The sequence below is a fragment of the Bufo gargarizans genome, chromosome 3, assembly GCF_014858855.1.
Source record: "Bufo gargarizans isolate SCDJY-AF-19 chromosome 3, ASM1485885v1, whole genome shotgun sequence".
NCBI lineage: Eukaryota > Metazoa > Chordata > Amphibia > Anura > Bufonidae > Bufo > Bufo gargarizans.
Genome location: NC_058082.1, coordinates 22182142 through 22198086, shown reverse-complemented (window position 1 = coordinate 22198086; position 15945 = coordinate 22182142). Strand labels below are relative to the sequence as shown.

The 15945-nt window shown below is 42.4% G+C and overlaps 1 protein-coding gene across 1 annotated transcript in view; it reads left to right on the top strand.

The window, feature by feature from the left end:
• The window catches only part of CNTN5 (contactin 5), a 579181-nt gene that overhangs the window by 352625 nt on the left and 210611 nt on the right, over window positions 1-15945 (top strand). Inside the window, exon 14 of the mRNA XM_044285392.1 lies at window positions 3119-3294. Within this exon, the coding sequence (XP_044141327.1) occupies window positions 3119-3294 (176 nt within the window). The remainder of the gene's footprint in view (window positions 1-3118; window positions 3295-15945) is intronic.

The window sequence follows — 15945 nt, the reverse complement described above, 5'->3', positions numbered from 1 at the left end:
GGATCACTGTGGATGTCACTGTTATGGGATGCTGTAGATGTAACTGTTATGCGGACACTCTGGATGTCACTGTTATGGGGACACTGTGGATGTCACTGTTATGGGGACACTGTGGATGTCACTGTTATGGGGGCACTGTGGATTTCACTGTTATGGGGGCACTGTGGATATCACTGTTATGGGGGCACTGTGGATGTCACTGTTATGGGGGCACTGTGGATGTCACTGTTATGGGGGCACTGTGGATATCACTGTTATGGGGGCCTGTGGATGTCACTGTTATAGGGGCACTGTGGATAACACTGTTGTGGGGGCACTGTGGATATCACTGCCATGGGGGCACTGTGGATATCACTGTTATGGGGGCACTGTGGATGTCACTGTTATGGGGGCACTGTGGATATCACTGTTATGGGGGCCTGTGGATGTCACTGTTATAGGGGCACTGTGGATGTCACTGTTATGGGGGCCTGTGGATGTCACTGTTATGGGGGCACTGTGGATAACACTGTTATTGCGGCTCAGTATGAGTGATAGGGATCATGCAAACTACTTTGATCGGCCCAGGAATCCATGTCTCAGTCCATGTGTCAGCCACAATTTCCAGGCCAACCTCGGCTCCCTGACCAGATAAGAGACTGGCTGTATCATACATTACTGTCATTTCGTCAGTTCGGTCAGGAGAGTGTGGTCGGCCTGGGAGATGTGGCGACACGCGGACCGTGTTTCCCAGGCTGATCATGGTCGTATCTCACGTGTATCACACATGTTGGCCCAAGAAAAACCCTTCAGCAATCAGGACCAAAAAATATAAAATTAGGCCTCATGCACAGGACCGTATCCGTTCTGCTTTCCCCAAGTAGCAGATCTGCTAAATAAGGATACTGCCTGTGTGAGATGTGCATTTTTTTCCAGAGCCATTGAGTTCTATGGGTTTTAGATCTGCATTATGAGGACCAGAATAAGATATATTCTATCTTTTGCTGTACTTATATACGGATGTGGAAAGCACACTGATGACGTCCATGTGTTTTCCACATCCGTATGTCAGTTCTGCACACCAGTCGCACACGAACAGTATCTTTATTTAGCTGATAAATGGATACAGTCGTCAGCATAAGGGTTTGATACACAGCTCAGCAGGCTGTATCGTACAAACTGGGATTAGATACACAGCTCAGCAGACTGTATCGTACAAAATGGGTTTAGATACACAGCTCAGCAGGAAGTATCGCACACATACATGTTAGGATTAGATACAGATGTGTTTGGACGTGCTTGACGATTCCAGCTGTTTATCACACTCTGGAGATGGTGAGGGAAGAGCCTGTGGACAGTCAGTGATGGGATTAGATACACAGCTCAGCAGGCTGTATCACACAGGATAGGATTAGATACAGATGTGTTTGGTTGTGCTTGCTGCTTCCAGCTGTTTATTACACCCTGGAGATGGTGAGGACAGAGCCTGTGGACAGTCAGTGATGGGATTAGCTACACAGCTCAGCAGGCTGTATCACACAGGATAGGATTAGATACAGATTTGTTTGGTTGTGCTTGCTGCTTCCAGCTGTTTATTACACCCTGGAGATGGTGAGGACAGAGCCTGTGGACGGTCAGTGATGGGATTTAGACACTGGGTGAGAAGTAGATTCATGTCTGTGTGCAGAAAGATGGACACAGGAGTTATAAATGGTGTAGCTGCTGCAGAGAGAGCAGAGTGGGGGCGTGTCCAGCCTGTGACTCATCTCTGTGCAGTGCAGCCAGGCTTCTGTATCAATAAAGTTATGTATTCAACAAAACAAGAAGGGGAGAAAGTAAACAGATCTGTCAGGATAATGTGGTCTTCCAGGGGGGAAGGAAAGCTCAGACATGAAAAACAGGTATTGGGGGCGTATGTATACATGGTGAGGGGTGTTAGGAGCACATAAAAAGAATTTTGATTTTGGGCCCGGACAACCTATTCGGCCAACAGCTATGGCATGTGTATGGCCAGCTTTAGTTCTATTAATCACAGATCTAGACCAACCTAAAAATTAAACTTAAAGGCTATAAACACCTTCGGGCTTAAAATCTTTTTTTTTTTTGGTCTTTATTAAAAGTTTTCAGCAGTTTTTGTCCTACAGCGTTAGGTTTAGGTATTAGGTAGGGCTAGGTATCTTACTTTCAGTTTGCTGTTCTGACGGCTCCACATGTAGCCCTTAGCTCTGAATTCCTGACAGTTCATAAGCACTCATTTAAGCCATATTCTTATCTGTTTAATAGGAATTTAACTATCATGAGTGTTTATGAGCTGTCAGGAATGCAGAGATAAGGGCTACACAAGGAGCCATCAGAACAGCAACATGGTGGCTCTGTATGAAACTGAAAGTTAGATACTTTTCAGAGAGACTGAAACTTTTTCCTGTAAGACAAAAATTAAAGAATTTTTTTAAGAAAGATCAATTGAAAAAAAGGATTTTTAGCCCAAAGTGAATAAAATGTAGTGATAAAAAATTCCCCTCAAAGGTGTTCATAGCCTTTAACCCAGCTTAACAAGGTACAACTTTGGAAAGACTTTGAATTACTGGCACTGGTATCTCACTTCAGTATTCAATATTGATTACAGCGATTGTCACCTTTGGAGAACTCATTTTTGTTGGAAAAGGTCCCAAAAAATAAGATGATCTCTGGTCGTCCCACAAAAAAAGTTGACTACTTGTTGTCCTGCTGTAATATGCAGGAGAAGCCTTGTGCGAAGCATTTATTTCCCCTGCAGTGCGACCACAGTAGAGATAAAGCATTACATGATGGCCCTTTAAAACCTGTGGGCAGTTCATGTAATGCATGGATGTGCTTGGTCCTCCAGAAAGACTCTTCGTAGCTTCTTTACATTGCTAATAGATGAAGGCTATGAATGACCAACGTCCTTCTATTAACTCAGAACGCCCTATCTACAAGCCAGACTATCCCTATCATATCATTGTTAAGAAATAAATGCTGAGGGACTTCAATGCAAAGAGTGTTGGTTCTTGGTTGTTTCTTTCTTTAGACATGTTCTAGTAGAGGTAATACATGTTATCAGTACATAGAAAACAATTGATCTAAGATTAAGAAGGTTCATCTTTTTTTCTATATGTAGAACCTACGAAGATAGAACTAACACCAAAGAGAACAGAACTGACTGTTGGGGAGAGTGTTGTTCTTAGCTGTAAAGCCATCCATGATCCCCTCCTTGATATCAACTTCTTCTGGACTCTAAATGAACAGCCTGTTGATTTTGAAAAAGAAGATGGACATTTTGAAAGCATCAGAGCTGTAAGTAGCTTCAAATTCTTATGATCCCTACAACCCTGGTTTGATAGGGTTAACTTTGAAGTTAGAAAGAAGACTAATGTTCTCCAGGTGATGGTAAATCCTGGGTAGAGCTGTGTCTGGGTTGCTGATCAAGTCGTCCGCAAATGCGGCAGTTTTGTGTACCTGATCACCTATTAATATACCTTTAATCCAACTGTCAGATCTAATCGTTTGTAGGAGTGGTTCAAGTGTCAGAATGAATAGGAGGGGGAAAACTGGGCAACCCTGGCGGGTACCATTTCTGATCTGGAAAGGATTTGAGAGAATACCATTAACTGATATGGAAGCTGAGGCATTGGAGTACATTGCATTAATTGCGTATAGGAATTGATTTGGGAAGTTTTGTTATGAGATGACTTGTTTCATGTAGGACCACCTGACTCTATCAAAAGCCTTTGCAGCATCTGTGCTGAGAAGGCCAAGGGGTAGAGACCTGCGCCTAGCATAGTGTAAGACATTAAGCACAATTTCTGTATTATTCTTTCCCTCTCTTCCTTTGACAAAGCCCACCCGATCTCTGTGTATCAGAGTAGGCAAGATTTTTGCTAGTCTATTGGCTAGCATTTTGGATAAAAGTTTAAGGTCAACGTTGAGGAGCGAGATGGGTCTGTAGTTTGGGCAAAGGGTATGGTCTTTGCCCTCCTTCGGGATTAGGGTTATATGGGCTTTCGTCATCTCTCTGGACAAGGGACTGTTTTCTAATGTTAAGTTATAGGTGGTTGAGGTATTAATACTTCTTGAAAGGTTGAGTAATAAGGATTGGGAGGTCCTGGGCTTTTCCTTTTAGGGAATTGTTGGATAGCTGCTATGAGCTCTTCTGGGGAAAAAGGGGGTGACAGTTGATATCTGCCTGTATCTGATAGAATAGGAAGATTAGGTCTACCCAAGAAAGGTCCCTTGGGGAAGTTGGACATCTTAGGTGTCTGCTAAGCTGAGCCTAAATTATATAGTGATTCGTAGAGTCTCTAAAATATAGGGCTATCTGTTCAGATTCAAATGTTGTAACACCTGATGGACCTTTGAGTTTGTGTACATGGTTGGTTAGTTTCCTCTTTTTCACACTCTGTATCCCATATGTACCTAGAAGCCTTATTGTCATGGGCAAATATCATATGTTGGGAATGGAGGTAGTATTTCACTGTGGCTGTGTTCAGGAGGTTTTTAAGAGTGACTCTGTAGTTAGCTAAGTCAGTTAGATGTGCTTGTGATAAAGATTGTTTGTGTACACTCTACAGTCTTTTGATTTTATTATATAAATCATCTATTTGTTTATTTCTTTCTTCTCTCATGTGGGCACCTATGCTAATGCAGTGCCCTCGTATGTAAGCTTTGTGGGCATCCCAAAGCGTTTGGGGAGAGATATCAGGGGTTTTGTTTGTAGAGAAATATTCTTCCAGTAGTTGTAAGAGACGTGATTTAGCGTCAAGGTTCCCTAACAGTTGTTCATTTAGGCGCCATGTCGAGAAGAAATGTTTTTTTTTGTGGGGGGAGTCAATGAGATATATATTGGGCAGTGGTCGTAAAGGAGAATGGCTCTTATGTGCGCCTCTGAACACAGCTGGAGCTGTTCTTTAGAAATGAAGAGATAGTCCAGGCGTTGATAAGAGCTATGGACCGAGGAAAAAAAGGTGTCTGGGTGCAGGGCGCGCCAAACATCTATCAGGTGAGCCCTCCAAAGCTTTGACACAAGCAATGGTTTGATAGGGTTGATTATGTTGACAGATGCTGTTTGCAAAGGTGGACCTAGCCATTAACACATTAACAAATGGTGTCCCCATAACCCATGCTCTGCACAGTCAAAAAGTCCATGAGCCTTGCCATAGAAACATATATTTTTTTTTTAATTCCTACCTAAAATGGCAGTGCCTTGAACTTTTCCTTAACACATTTACAGTTACGTTATATACTGAAGACTCATTTAAATACTAAACATCCGCACTGCTTAATTTTATTACCTTGATCTTGGCTTGGAGGTGCTTGGGAAGATCTGATAGAAATTTCTGGCAGATTGTAGAACTTTAAAGTCGTGAAATCTGGTTTATCTAATCAAGGGAGTGAAATCAAGAAGAATGCTGCCTGGTTTAAACTAAACAACCGGATCTGCAAACTAGTCACAGGTTCTACATAGGGAAAGTGAGAATAAATCTGGATGTGCCTCCAGGAATAAAGTCAGCGCATTAAATGTTCTAAGATACTATTTCAATACCGGTAGATTGATCCGTACTCATGCTAACCTATCATTTCCCATGCCAGGATTAAGTGGAGAGCATTAAGATGGTGCATAAATTCTATATATTGCTCTTATCCCTGTGTATTTTATGCACATTTGCATTTATATTATACCATATTGGCGGATGCACACTTAACCTTGAGCAAGCAATGGACGTAATACAAGCTTTTACGGGACGTCTTGCAGAGAAGATAGAGATCATGTCTGTGATTTTCATGGCAATACTGAATCTGCTTTTTGCTAATGTACTATTTCCTATGGACGCCTTTAATTTCTGAGCATTTCTGGGAACACCCGTTGCTTTTGATTCGTTTTTTATAGCGTTTACATATACTACAGAGATATACCGTACAGCCCCCTCTTTATTCACATTGGTGCCTGTGAGAGTGGAGGGAACCATTTAATTTCCTATCTCACAAATAATTCTTAAATCACACAGGTTTATTTTAATTTTATTTTTTGTATTATGTAACCATAGGTCTGCATAGGTGCTGTATACATAAAACAGTAATAGATTTTTAATCAACTATATTTGCAAATTAGCTTATTTTTTATTTAGCTGCATCAAAGCACTGTCAAAAACGAGTGCCAAAGTGTAGATGCCCTTTAAAGGGGTTGTCCAACTCTTTATAAGTGATGGCCTATCCTCAGGATGGTCCATCACTATCTGATCAATGGGGGTCCAATACCCTACACCCTCACTGATCAGTTGTTCTGCAGTAGCGCCAACACTGGAAATTGATGCCAGAACTATGCAGCCCTGTCCGTTGTGCAGTGGACGGAGCTGATAACGGCAGAGCTGCTTCCATTAAGGTAAATTGGAGCAGCTTTGTCCTGAGCTACTGCAGAAAAACTGATCGGTGGGGGTGTGGAGTGCAGGACACCTAGTGTTGGCCTATCCTGAGGATAGGCATCACTTGTAAAGGGTTGGACAACCCCTTTAAAGAGCATCTGTCAGCAGATTTGTACGTATGACACTGGCTGATCTGTTACATGTGCTCTTGGCAGCTGAAGACATCTGTGTTGGCCCCATGTTCATATGTGCCCGCATTCCTGAGAAAAATGTAGTTTTAATATATGCAAATGAGCCTCTAGGAAATTCGGGGATGTTGCCATTACTTCTTGAGGCTCTACTATCTCTGCAACTGCCACATCCTCTGCAGTTTGATTGACAGGACCAGGTGTGATAACGATTATATTAAAACTTCATCTTTCTCATCAATGCGGGCATTTGGGAACAACACAGATGTCTTCAGCTGCCAAGTGCACATGTAACAGGTCAGCCAGTGTCATAGGGACAAATCTGCTGCAGATGCCCTTTAGAGTCCTTTAGGGATGCAGTAAAAGATATACAGTCAGGTCCATAAATATTGGGACATCGACACAATTGTAACATTTTTGGCTCTATACACCACCACAATGGATTTGAAATGAAACGTACAAGATGTGCTTTACCTGCAGACTGTCAGCTGTAATTTGAGGGTATTTATATCCAAATCAGGTGAACGGTGTAGGAATTACAACAGTTTGCATATTTGCCTCCCACTTGTTAAGGAACCAAAAGTAATGGGACAGAATAATAATCATAAATCAAACTTTAACTTTTTAATACTTGGTTGCAAATCCTTTTTCAGTCAATTACAGCCTGAAGTCTGAAACGCATAGACATCACCAGACGCTGGGTTTCATCCCTGGTGATGCTCTGCCAGGCCTCTACTGCAACTGTCTTCAGTTCCTGCTTCTTCTTGGGGCATTTTCCCTTCAGTTTTGTCTTCAGCAAGTGAAATGCATGCTCAATCGGATTCAGGTCAGGTGATTGACTTGGCCATTGCATCACCTTCCACTTCTTTCCCTTAAAAAACTCTTTGGTTAACAAGTGGGGGCACATATGCAAGTGTTGTAATTCCTAAACCGTTCACCTGATTTGGATGTAAATGCCCTCAAATTAAAGCTGACAGTCTGCAGTTCAAGCACATCCTGTACATTTCATTTCAAACCCATTGTGGTGGTGTATAGAGCCCAAAATGTTAGAATTGTGTAGATGTCCCAATATTTATGGACCTGGCTGTAGAACCATCTTTGGTTACTTTATTAGTATCTAAATGCATTTATAAAATTATTTTTTTAGGGTGTAAATCTACCCCTCCCTGAGCATAGTTGTATACAAGACATAATTTGCTGGAATGAGTCATGAGGCTTAGAGTTTTGTCTTTTCAAGTAGCATAGAAAATGACAAAATAATTTCTTGCAACATTTTTGTTGTGAATGTGCATTTCTCAATTTATCAGACCTTTCGCTGAGAGATATAGATTGTTTGTTCTTTTATATAGATTTTTTTTATTAAGTCTCTTCTCAAAAAGTCATCTAAATTATATATCTCTTGACTCGCAGTTTTACTTTATTGGCTTTCTCTCAAGATTTCTAAAAGTCTGTTATTATAAAGTTTTGTTTGTCTATTTTTCAATTTACAAGGAGGAAAAAAAAACAATTCTGGCTCTCATTATCATTGTTTCTACTGTTCATGAACAGAGAATTTAAAAGTGTAGAAACAAATAAAATATATATATGTATACACTATTCACAAAATGTTATGGATATTTGGCTTTTAGGCGAAATTTATGGAAAACACAAGTTCAGGCTACAGTGATATTATATCATGAAAGTAGAGCATTTAATGGGAACCTGTCATCAACTTTCTGCTGCCCATACTAACGGCAGTATAAAGTAGAGACAGGTGAGTCGATTTCAGCGGTCTGTCATTTAAAAGTTAAAAGTAAGTGGTTGCCGAGAACCAACATCACAATCATTGCAGACTGGGCCTGGAAAAGAGTCCCGGCCGCCTGAGAAGAGTCATGGTTATTGATAAATTCCTGCTCTCCTGCCACCTGCTGATGACTGACCGTCTTCTACCTAGTTTTCTCTCTAGGAGAGAACTGCCAATCATCAGCAGACGGGTGAGAGTGCAGGAGATTATAAATAACCGTGACTCTTCTCAAGTAGACTTGACTCTTTTCAAGGCCCGGGCTGCAATGATTATGATGCTGTTCTCATCAACCACTTACTATTAGCTCATGAGTGACACACCGCTGAAATCTGCATTTCTGTCACCGTTTTATGCTGCCCTCAGTGAGGTCAGCAGAAAGTTGATGACAGGTTCCCTTTAAGTAGAAGCATGCAATGATAATTTCCTCAACTCAAAAAATGTATTGAAATAAAAGCCAACGACAGTGGGGGATACACCCCCACAAAATGTCAGTGTCTCAATAACTTATGTGTTCTCGAGCATCAATTACAGCTTGACAACAATGTCTCATGCTGTTCACAACTCCACTTATTGTCTGCTGAGACATGGCATCCAACTCTTCTTGAAGGGTGGCCCTCAGGTCATTGAGGTTCTGGGGTACAGAGTTACGAGCCTTTACATGGCGATTCAGCTGATCCCATAGGATTTCAATGGGATTCAGGTCTGGAGAAAGTGCAGGCCACTTAATTTAAGGTACTCCAGGCTCCAGCAGCCGTTCCCTTGAAGAGCTGTGCATTGTCGTCTATAAAGATGAAATTAGGCCTGTGTTGTTCATGCAGAGGCACAATGACTGGATTAATGATGTTTAAGTAGTATGGGTTTGTCACTGTACCATTCACAAAGTGTAGTACAGTTCTGTATTGACTAGACACACCTGCCTACACTGTAACACCACCAGCCGCGAAACGTGCAGGAGAGGAGACTCGAGCATTACTCTCGAGGACATGCGGTACTCAGCCAAGTACCGCCATGTGCCGAGCACAGCGATGTTCGAGCCAAACTGGCATTCGGCCAAGCCTGCTCGCTCAACACTAGTACATATGTCTTTTTGATCACTTAGAATGGCACTTTTTGTGATGTAAGGTGACCAAAAAAGGCATTTTTTGCTGAGTTTGAGGTGGTTGATTATGTGACATTTTTATAAAGCACGTCATTACGGATGTGACGATACCTAATATGTCTTTTTTTAACACTATTTTATGGTAAGGGGGCTTTTATTTTTACTTTGTTTTTATTATAAAAAAACACTTTTTTCGCTTTTTTTTACTTTTTATTTTTGTCCCACTGTGGGAAATTTACTGTCCGATTCATGGAACAAACACCTGTTGTGAACTCTGGCGTTCAGCTCCTTGTTAGAGAACAGCAAGTTATGCAAAAAGTACTGAAACATTGAACAGTTGGAAATGTGTATTCAAAGGTTTAGAGAAGGTCACATTAAGTTAGGTTCATCTTGAAATTTCACCCACACGATAAATATCCCTAACTTTTTGTGAGTAGTGTATATACAGATGTAGCCAGTTGAAATCCACTGAAAAGTCAGTTAACATTTTCTTGCCATACTTTACTTAGCGTATTAACCATCAAGTTTAGCTCAGCTGCATCTGTATATATATATATATATATATATATTTATTTATTTTTCGCCCCATAAGACGCACTTTCCCCCCAAAAAAGTGCAGGGAAATGCCCCTGTGTCTTATGGGGCGAATGCAGAAATTTTTACTCCGCTTGATACATCGCTGACTGCGATGCATCAGCGGGGAGGGAGGAGTGGCTGGAGGCCGGCAACTCGCGGCGGGGCTCGGTGCACTAAGTAGTGTATATACAGATGTAGCCGGTTATCTTGTGTCAAAACCCATTGAAATCCACTGAAAAGTCAGTTAACATTTTCTTGCCCTACTTTACTTAAGGTGTTAACCATCAAGTTTCGCTCAGCTGCATCTTTTTATATATATATAAATATATATATATATATATACCATATTTTGTGCCCCATAAGATGCACTTTTTCCCCCCTGACATTTTTTACTCCACTTGATACATTGCCGGCTGCGATGTATCAGCAGGGAGGGAGGAGGGGCTGGAGGCCGGCAACTCGTGGCGGGGCTCGGTGCACTAAGTAGTGTATATACAGATGTAGCCGGTTATCTTGTGTCAAAACCCATTGAAATCCACTGAAAAGTCAGTTAACATTTTCTTGCCCTACTTTACTTAAGGTGTTAACCATCAAGTTTCGCTCAGCTGCATCTTTTTATATATATATATATAAATAAATATATATATATATATATATATATATAGATATATATACCATATTTTGTGCCCCATAAGATGCACTTTTTCCCCCCTGACATTTTTTACTCCACTTGATACATTGCCGGCTGCGATGTATCAGCAGGGAGGGAGGAGGGGCTGGAGGCCGGCAACTCGTGGCGGGGCCCGGTGCAGTCACTGTACTCTATTACACCGGGCCCTGCACACACCAGTATTCATATGTAAACTGCAAGATAGCGCAATCCACATAGTACTCACTATGAAACGCCCGTACTACCAGGCAGGCTGTCCAGTCACTCACTCCTCACGCGCATGCTGCTCCCACTTTATAAATGAAGCACTAGAAGCAGGCGCGTGAGGAAGTGAGTGACCGGCCAGCCTGCAGTGCGTGCTAGTGCGGGAGTTTCATAGTGATTACTATGTGGATTGCGCTACCTTGCAGTCTACATATGGATTGCCTACAGTTTACATATGGATTGCCTGCAGTTTATATATGAATACTGGTGTGTGCGGGGCCCGGTGTAATAGAGTACAGTGACTGCACCGGGACCCGCTGAGATTTCAACATCAGTTGCCAGCATCCACCCCCTGTATTTGGGTCTCTATTTACCGTACACAGGGACACTGTTATGGGGGATATCTGTGGATGACACATATATAGCATAAGATGCTATATACAGTATGTGTCATCCACAGATTCCCCCCATAACAGTGTCATCCACAGATTCCCCCATAACAGTGCCATAGACAGATGCCCCCATAACAGTGCCATCCACAGATGCCCCCATAACAGTGCCATCCACAGATGCCCCCATAACAGTACCTTCCACAGATCCCCCCAAGAGTGCCATCCACAGATCCCCCATAACAGTGCCATCCACAGATCCCCCCATAATAGTGCCATCCACAGATCCCCCATAACAGTGCCATCCACAGATTCCCCCCATAACAGTGCCATCCAAAGATCCCCCCATAACAGTGCCATCCACAGATCCCCCCATAACAGTGCCATCCACAGATCCCCACATAACAGTGCCATCCACAGATACCCCCATAACAGTGCCATCCACAGATCCCCCCATAACAGTGCCATCCACAGATCCCCCCCACCATATGGGGTCCCATTCCCATATTGTGGACCGCATTTAACAGAGCTGCAATACACGGGCACCGTTCCGTTGTCATTCTGCATCACGGATGCGGACCCATTCATTTCAACGGTAGCACTACGAAGTGCTTTTGGGGTTCTGTTAAGTGCCTCCGCACCGCAAAAAGATAGAACATGTTTTTATGTTTTTGCGTAATGGAGGGATCGCGGACCCATTCAAGTGAATGGGTCTGTGATCCCCATGCGCATGCCCCACGGAAGGTGCCCGTTGCATTGCGGACAGCAATTTGTGGTTCACAGCACGGGCACGGGACACTAACGGTCATGTGAATGAGCCCTAACAGTGTCATCCACAGATACCCCATAACAGTGCGTCATCCACAGATCCCCATAAAAGTGTGTCATCCAAAGATCCCAGGATCCCTACATAATAGTTCAACGAGGGTCAGCCGGCACTCCGTTTGTAGGCGTGGTGCACGTGTCCAGGGCCGAAGTCCAAGTACAAGTGAACGAAAGAAAAGACCGGCACTCACTTTATCTTCAAAGGTTTTTTTCTTTTTATTCGCCACGCATAGAAATATTCGGTGACGCGCGTTTCGGCTCTATAGCGAGCCTTTCTCAAACCAATGGCATATAACAAAGTCATACAATACAGGTGATTTAAATAGACCGCCACAGCGGAAATGACATCATGTAGTCATGGTGATTTAGACCAACAAAATAGAAAAAATAAAAAAGAAAAGAGAAAAAGCAAAGGGGGAGGAAACAAAAGAAAAGGGAAAACACAAGGTAACAATTTAACTAATCAGATACACGTGAGAAACAGCCCAATCGCAACAGCATCAATGAAAATGTAGCAATCCTGAATTCTTATGACGTTCTCTAGATATTCGTACTAGCTTGCATTTCAGATGATGCGGTTGGGGGGTTCCTCACGTTCTCTGTGAAATACAAAAGAATAATAAAGTATAAGTTTAACATACATATAAAAAAACAGACATCTACAGAAAGCTATGAAGATCGTACTCCCGATTCAACCCCATGGGTTCCAGTGTCTGAAGTGTATGAATCCAATAGGATTCACGCTTCTTTAGCATTTTTAAACGATTACCACCTCTGCGAGGTTGTTGTACCTGCTCAATGATTTGGAAGCGCAATTGCGCAATATTGTGCTTACAGCGATCAAAGTGGTGAGGGACGGGTAGGAGTAAATTATTTTTTCTAATAGTGGACTTATGCTTAGAAAAGCGGTCCTTCATGCGCATGGATGTTTCACCTATATATAACAGTCCACAAGGACACTTAAGTAGATATATGATGAAGCTGCTATTGCATGTGAAAAAACCTCGAACTGGAAAGCGCTTGCCTGTATGGGGATGCGTAAAATATTCCCCTTTAATAACACTTGAACAGTGTATACACCCTAGACAAGGGAATGTACCCTTTCTAGGAGTTGATAAAGTCTTCTGTCGCTTCTCAGTTTGAGTACTACCCACATCCGCCCTCACCACCATATCGCGAATATTTTTGTTACGTTTATAACACAATAATGGAGGATTTTTAAATTCCTCAATCGAGGGATAAGCCCTAGTCAAGATGTTCCAGTGCTTAGAAAAAATAAATCGACACCTATTGACCCATGGGTGGAACTTAGTGACAAACGGTATACGTGACCCCCTGGACTCTTGTTTAGGAGTCAAGGAGGTAATCCTACTGCTCTCACTATCCAGCAGTGCTGTGGGATATCCTCTGTTCTCGAATCTCATAGACATTTCATCAAGGCGTTTTTCTCTTACTTCAGTATTAGAAACAATCCTACGTACCCTTTGAAATTGGGAATGGGGTAATGCTTTTTTTACTGTGGACGGATGATAGCTTGAGAAATGGAGAAGAGAATTTTTGTCGGTATTCTTGATATACAAATCAGTCACAATTGACCCACCTGTACCCTTAATAACCAGGGTATCCAAAAAATTGATCTCATGATCACTATAATGTAAAGTGAACTGCAACTCGGGCCAAATTGAATTCAAGAATTCTGAAAAGGCACGAAGGGATCGAATGCCGCCCCGCCATACACAAAACACGTCATCGACGAATCTTCGCCAAAAAATACAATGAATTTTAAACAGATCATTGGTGTAAATATATTTGTCTTCAAACCATGACATGTATGAATTTGCATATGGCGGTGCGGCATTCGAGCCCATCGCGGTCCCACAGCACTGCTGGTAGTAGGTGTCCTGAAATAAAAAATAATTTTCAGTTAAAATGATTTCAAGAAGTTTCAGAAAAAATTCTTTGGCACCTTCACTGTAAGAGGAGAGGGATATAAGCCACTCTACAGCCCGTATACCCTTCCAGTGAACAATAGAAGTGTACAGAGAACAAACATCAAAGGTTACTAACAAATCATCATCCTGCAACACCAGGGTCCCAACTTCACGTAAAAATTGATTCGTATCAAGCAGGAAAGACGGCATATTTTTAGTTAGGGGTGTCATAACCTTTTCAAGCAAAATAGCTGGCGGAGACAGAATAGAGTCAGTTAGGGCCACAATGGGCCGACCCGGTGGCTGAGACAAAGATTTGTGCACTTTGGGCAGTGTATAAAACACTGGTGTTACAGGATGATGATTAACTAGATATTCCCCCAATTTGGGGTCAATAATCTTCTGTGAAGTGAATATATCAACCAAAGTACACAATTTCTTTTTAATAATGTATACCGGATCGCCGTCCAAAGGACGATATACATCGATATTGGCCAACTGGCCCAAAATCTCACTGACATAATACTCCTTATCCATAAGGACAAGAGCACCCCCCTTGTCTGCAGGCTTGAAAATCAGGCTATCGTCCCCCAATAAGTTATCGACAGCCTGCCTTTCAAGGCGCGACAAGTTGTGGTTTACATGAAATCCACTCTGCCGTATCTCCTGTAAAGACTTTGACATGTCACGTTGGACCAATAAAATAAACGTTTCAACAGGATGATAGCACTTTGGTGGTTGAAAGTGACTCTTGGTTCTCAGTCCAAAATCCTTCAACGATAAGCAAGTGTCACTGGTGGTTGCTGTGATTGCGCTCTTTTCAACATTAGTGGACTGCAGACCCGAGAAGTGTGCCTTAAGTCGAAGACTTCTAAAGAAGCGCTGGCAGTCCATGTCAAATTCAAAACTATCAAGCGGACTAGTAGGACAAAATGATAGTCCCTTCTCCAGTACCTGCAACTGAAGAGGACTTAAACTTTTAGAGGATATATTGAAAATTAAGGTTTCATCTCTACCTGAGAGCGTGTTATTCGCGGTGCGTCGATGCCCCCGATAATGGCGTCCTGCTCGTCTGGTGTTTTTCTTTGTTGAGGTCTTTGTCTCCTTCTGCCTAAAAAAGGTGCACGCGGAGGTCCCATGGTGGAATCACTTCCCGATCCGGATGACATCGAGGTTCCCCGACGTTGCTGCCTGGTGAATAAGGGTATGGCCGTGCCAGATAGATCTTGCCATTTGTATACACGTTTATTCTGATAGTCCTCAGAGTCTCTGATAAATTTTTGGCGTTTAGTGCTTTCTATCTCCCTTTTCAGGTCAGCGCCAATTTTTTCCACTTTAGATTTGAGAGTAATCAATTCCTCAGCTGGTAAGGCATCCTTCAATTGCATCTCAATGGTGGCAATTTTCTGCCTGCTAGTCATGATAGCTTCCGTCAGATATTCGATGGTTAATACCATCAAGTCCATGGAACACTTATTTAGAATATTTGAGAAGTTAGTGCAGTACTCAATGTTGTCACAAAAAAACGTAGGTCTCAAATGGACTCGCAATCCACGTGGGATACGGTGCAAGCGGCAATATTCAGCGAGTGTAGATACATGTAGTTCCCAGGAGGTTAATCTCCTCACCTCCTTTTCAAGTTCTCTCCCTCGATACTCCATGGGAGGTATTTTGAGAAAGTCCACATTAGCGGTCACACCGGACACGATCTCCCGTGCCTGCTCTTCCGTATAGGAGAATGAAGCCATGTAGAAAATACACAGGTGCTCGCGCTGAAAAGAACTGCAATATTTCAACGAGGGTCAGCCGGCACTCCGTTTGTAGGCGTGGTGCACGTGTCATCTGAATTGCAAGCTAGTACGAATATCTAGAGAACGTCATAAGAATTCAGGATTGCTACATTTTCATTGATGCTGTTGCGATT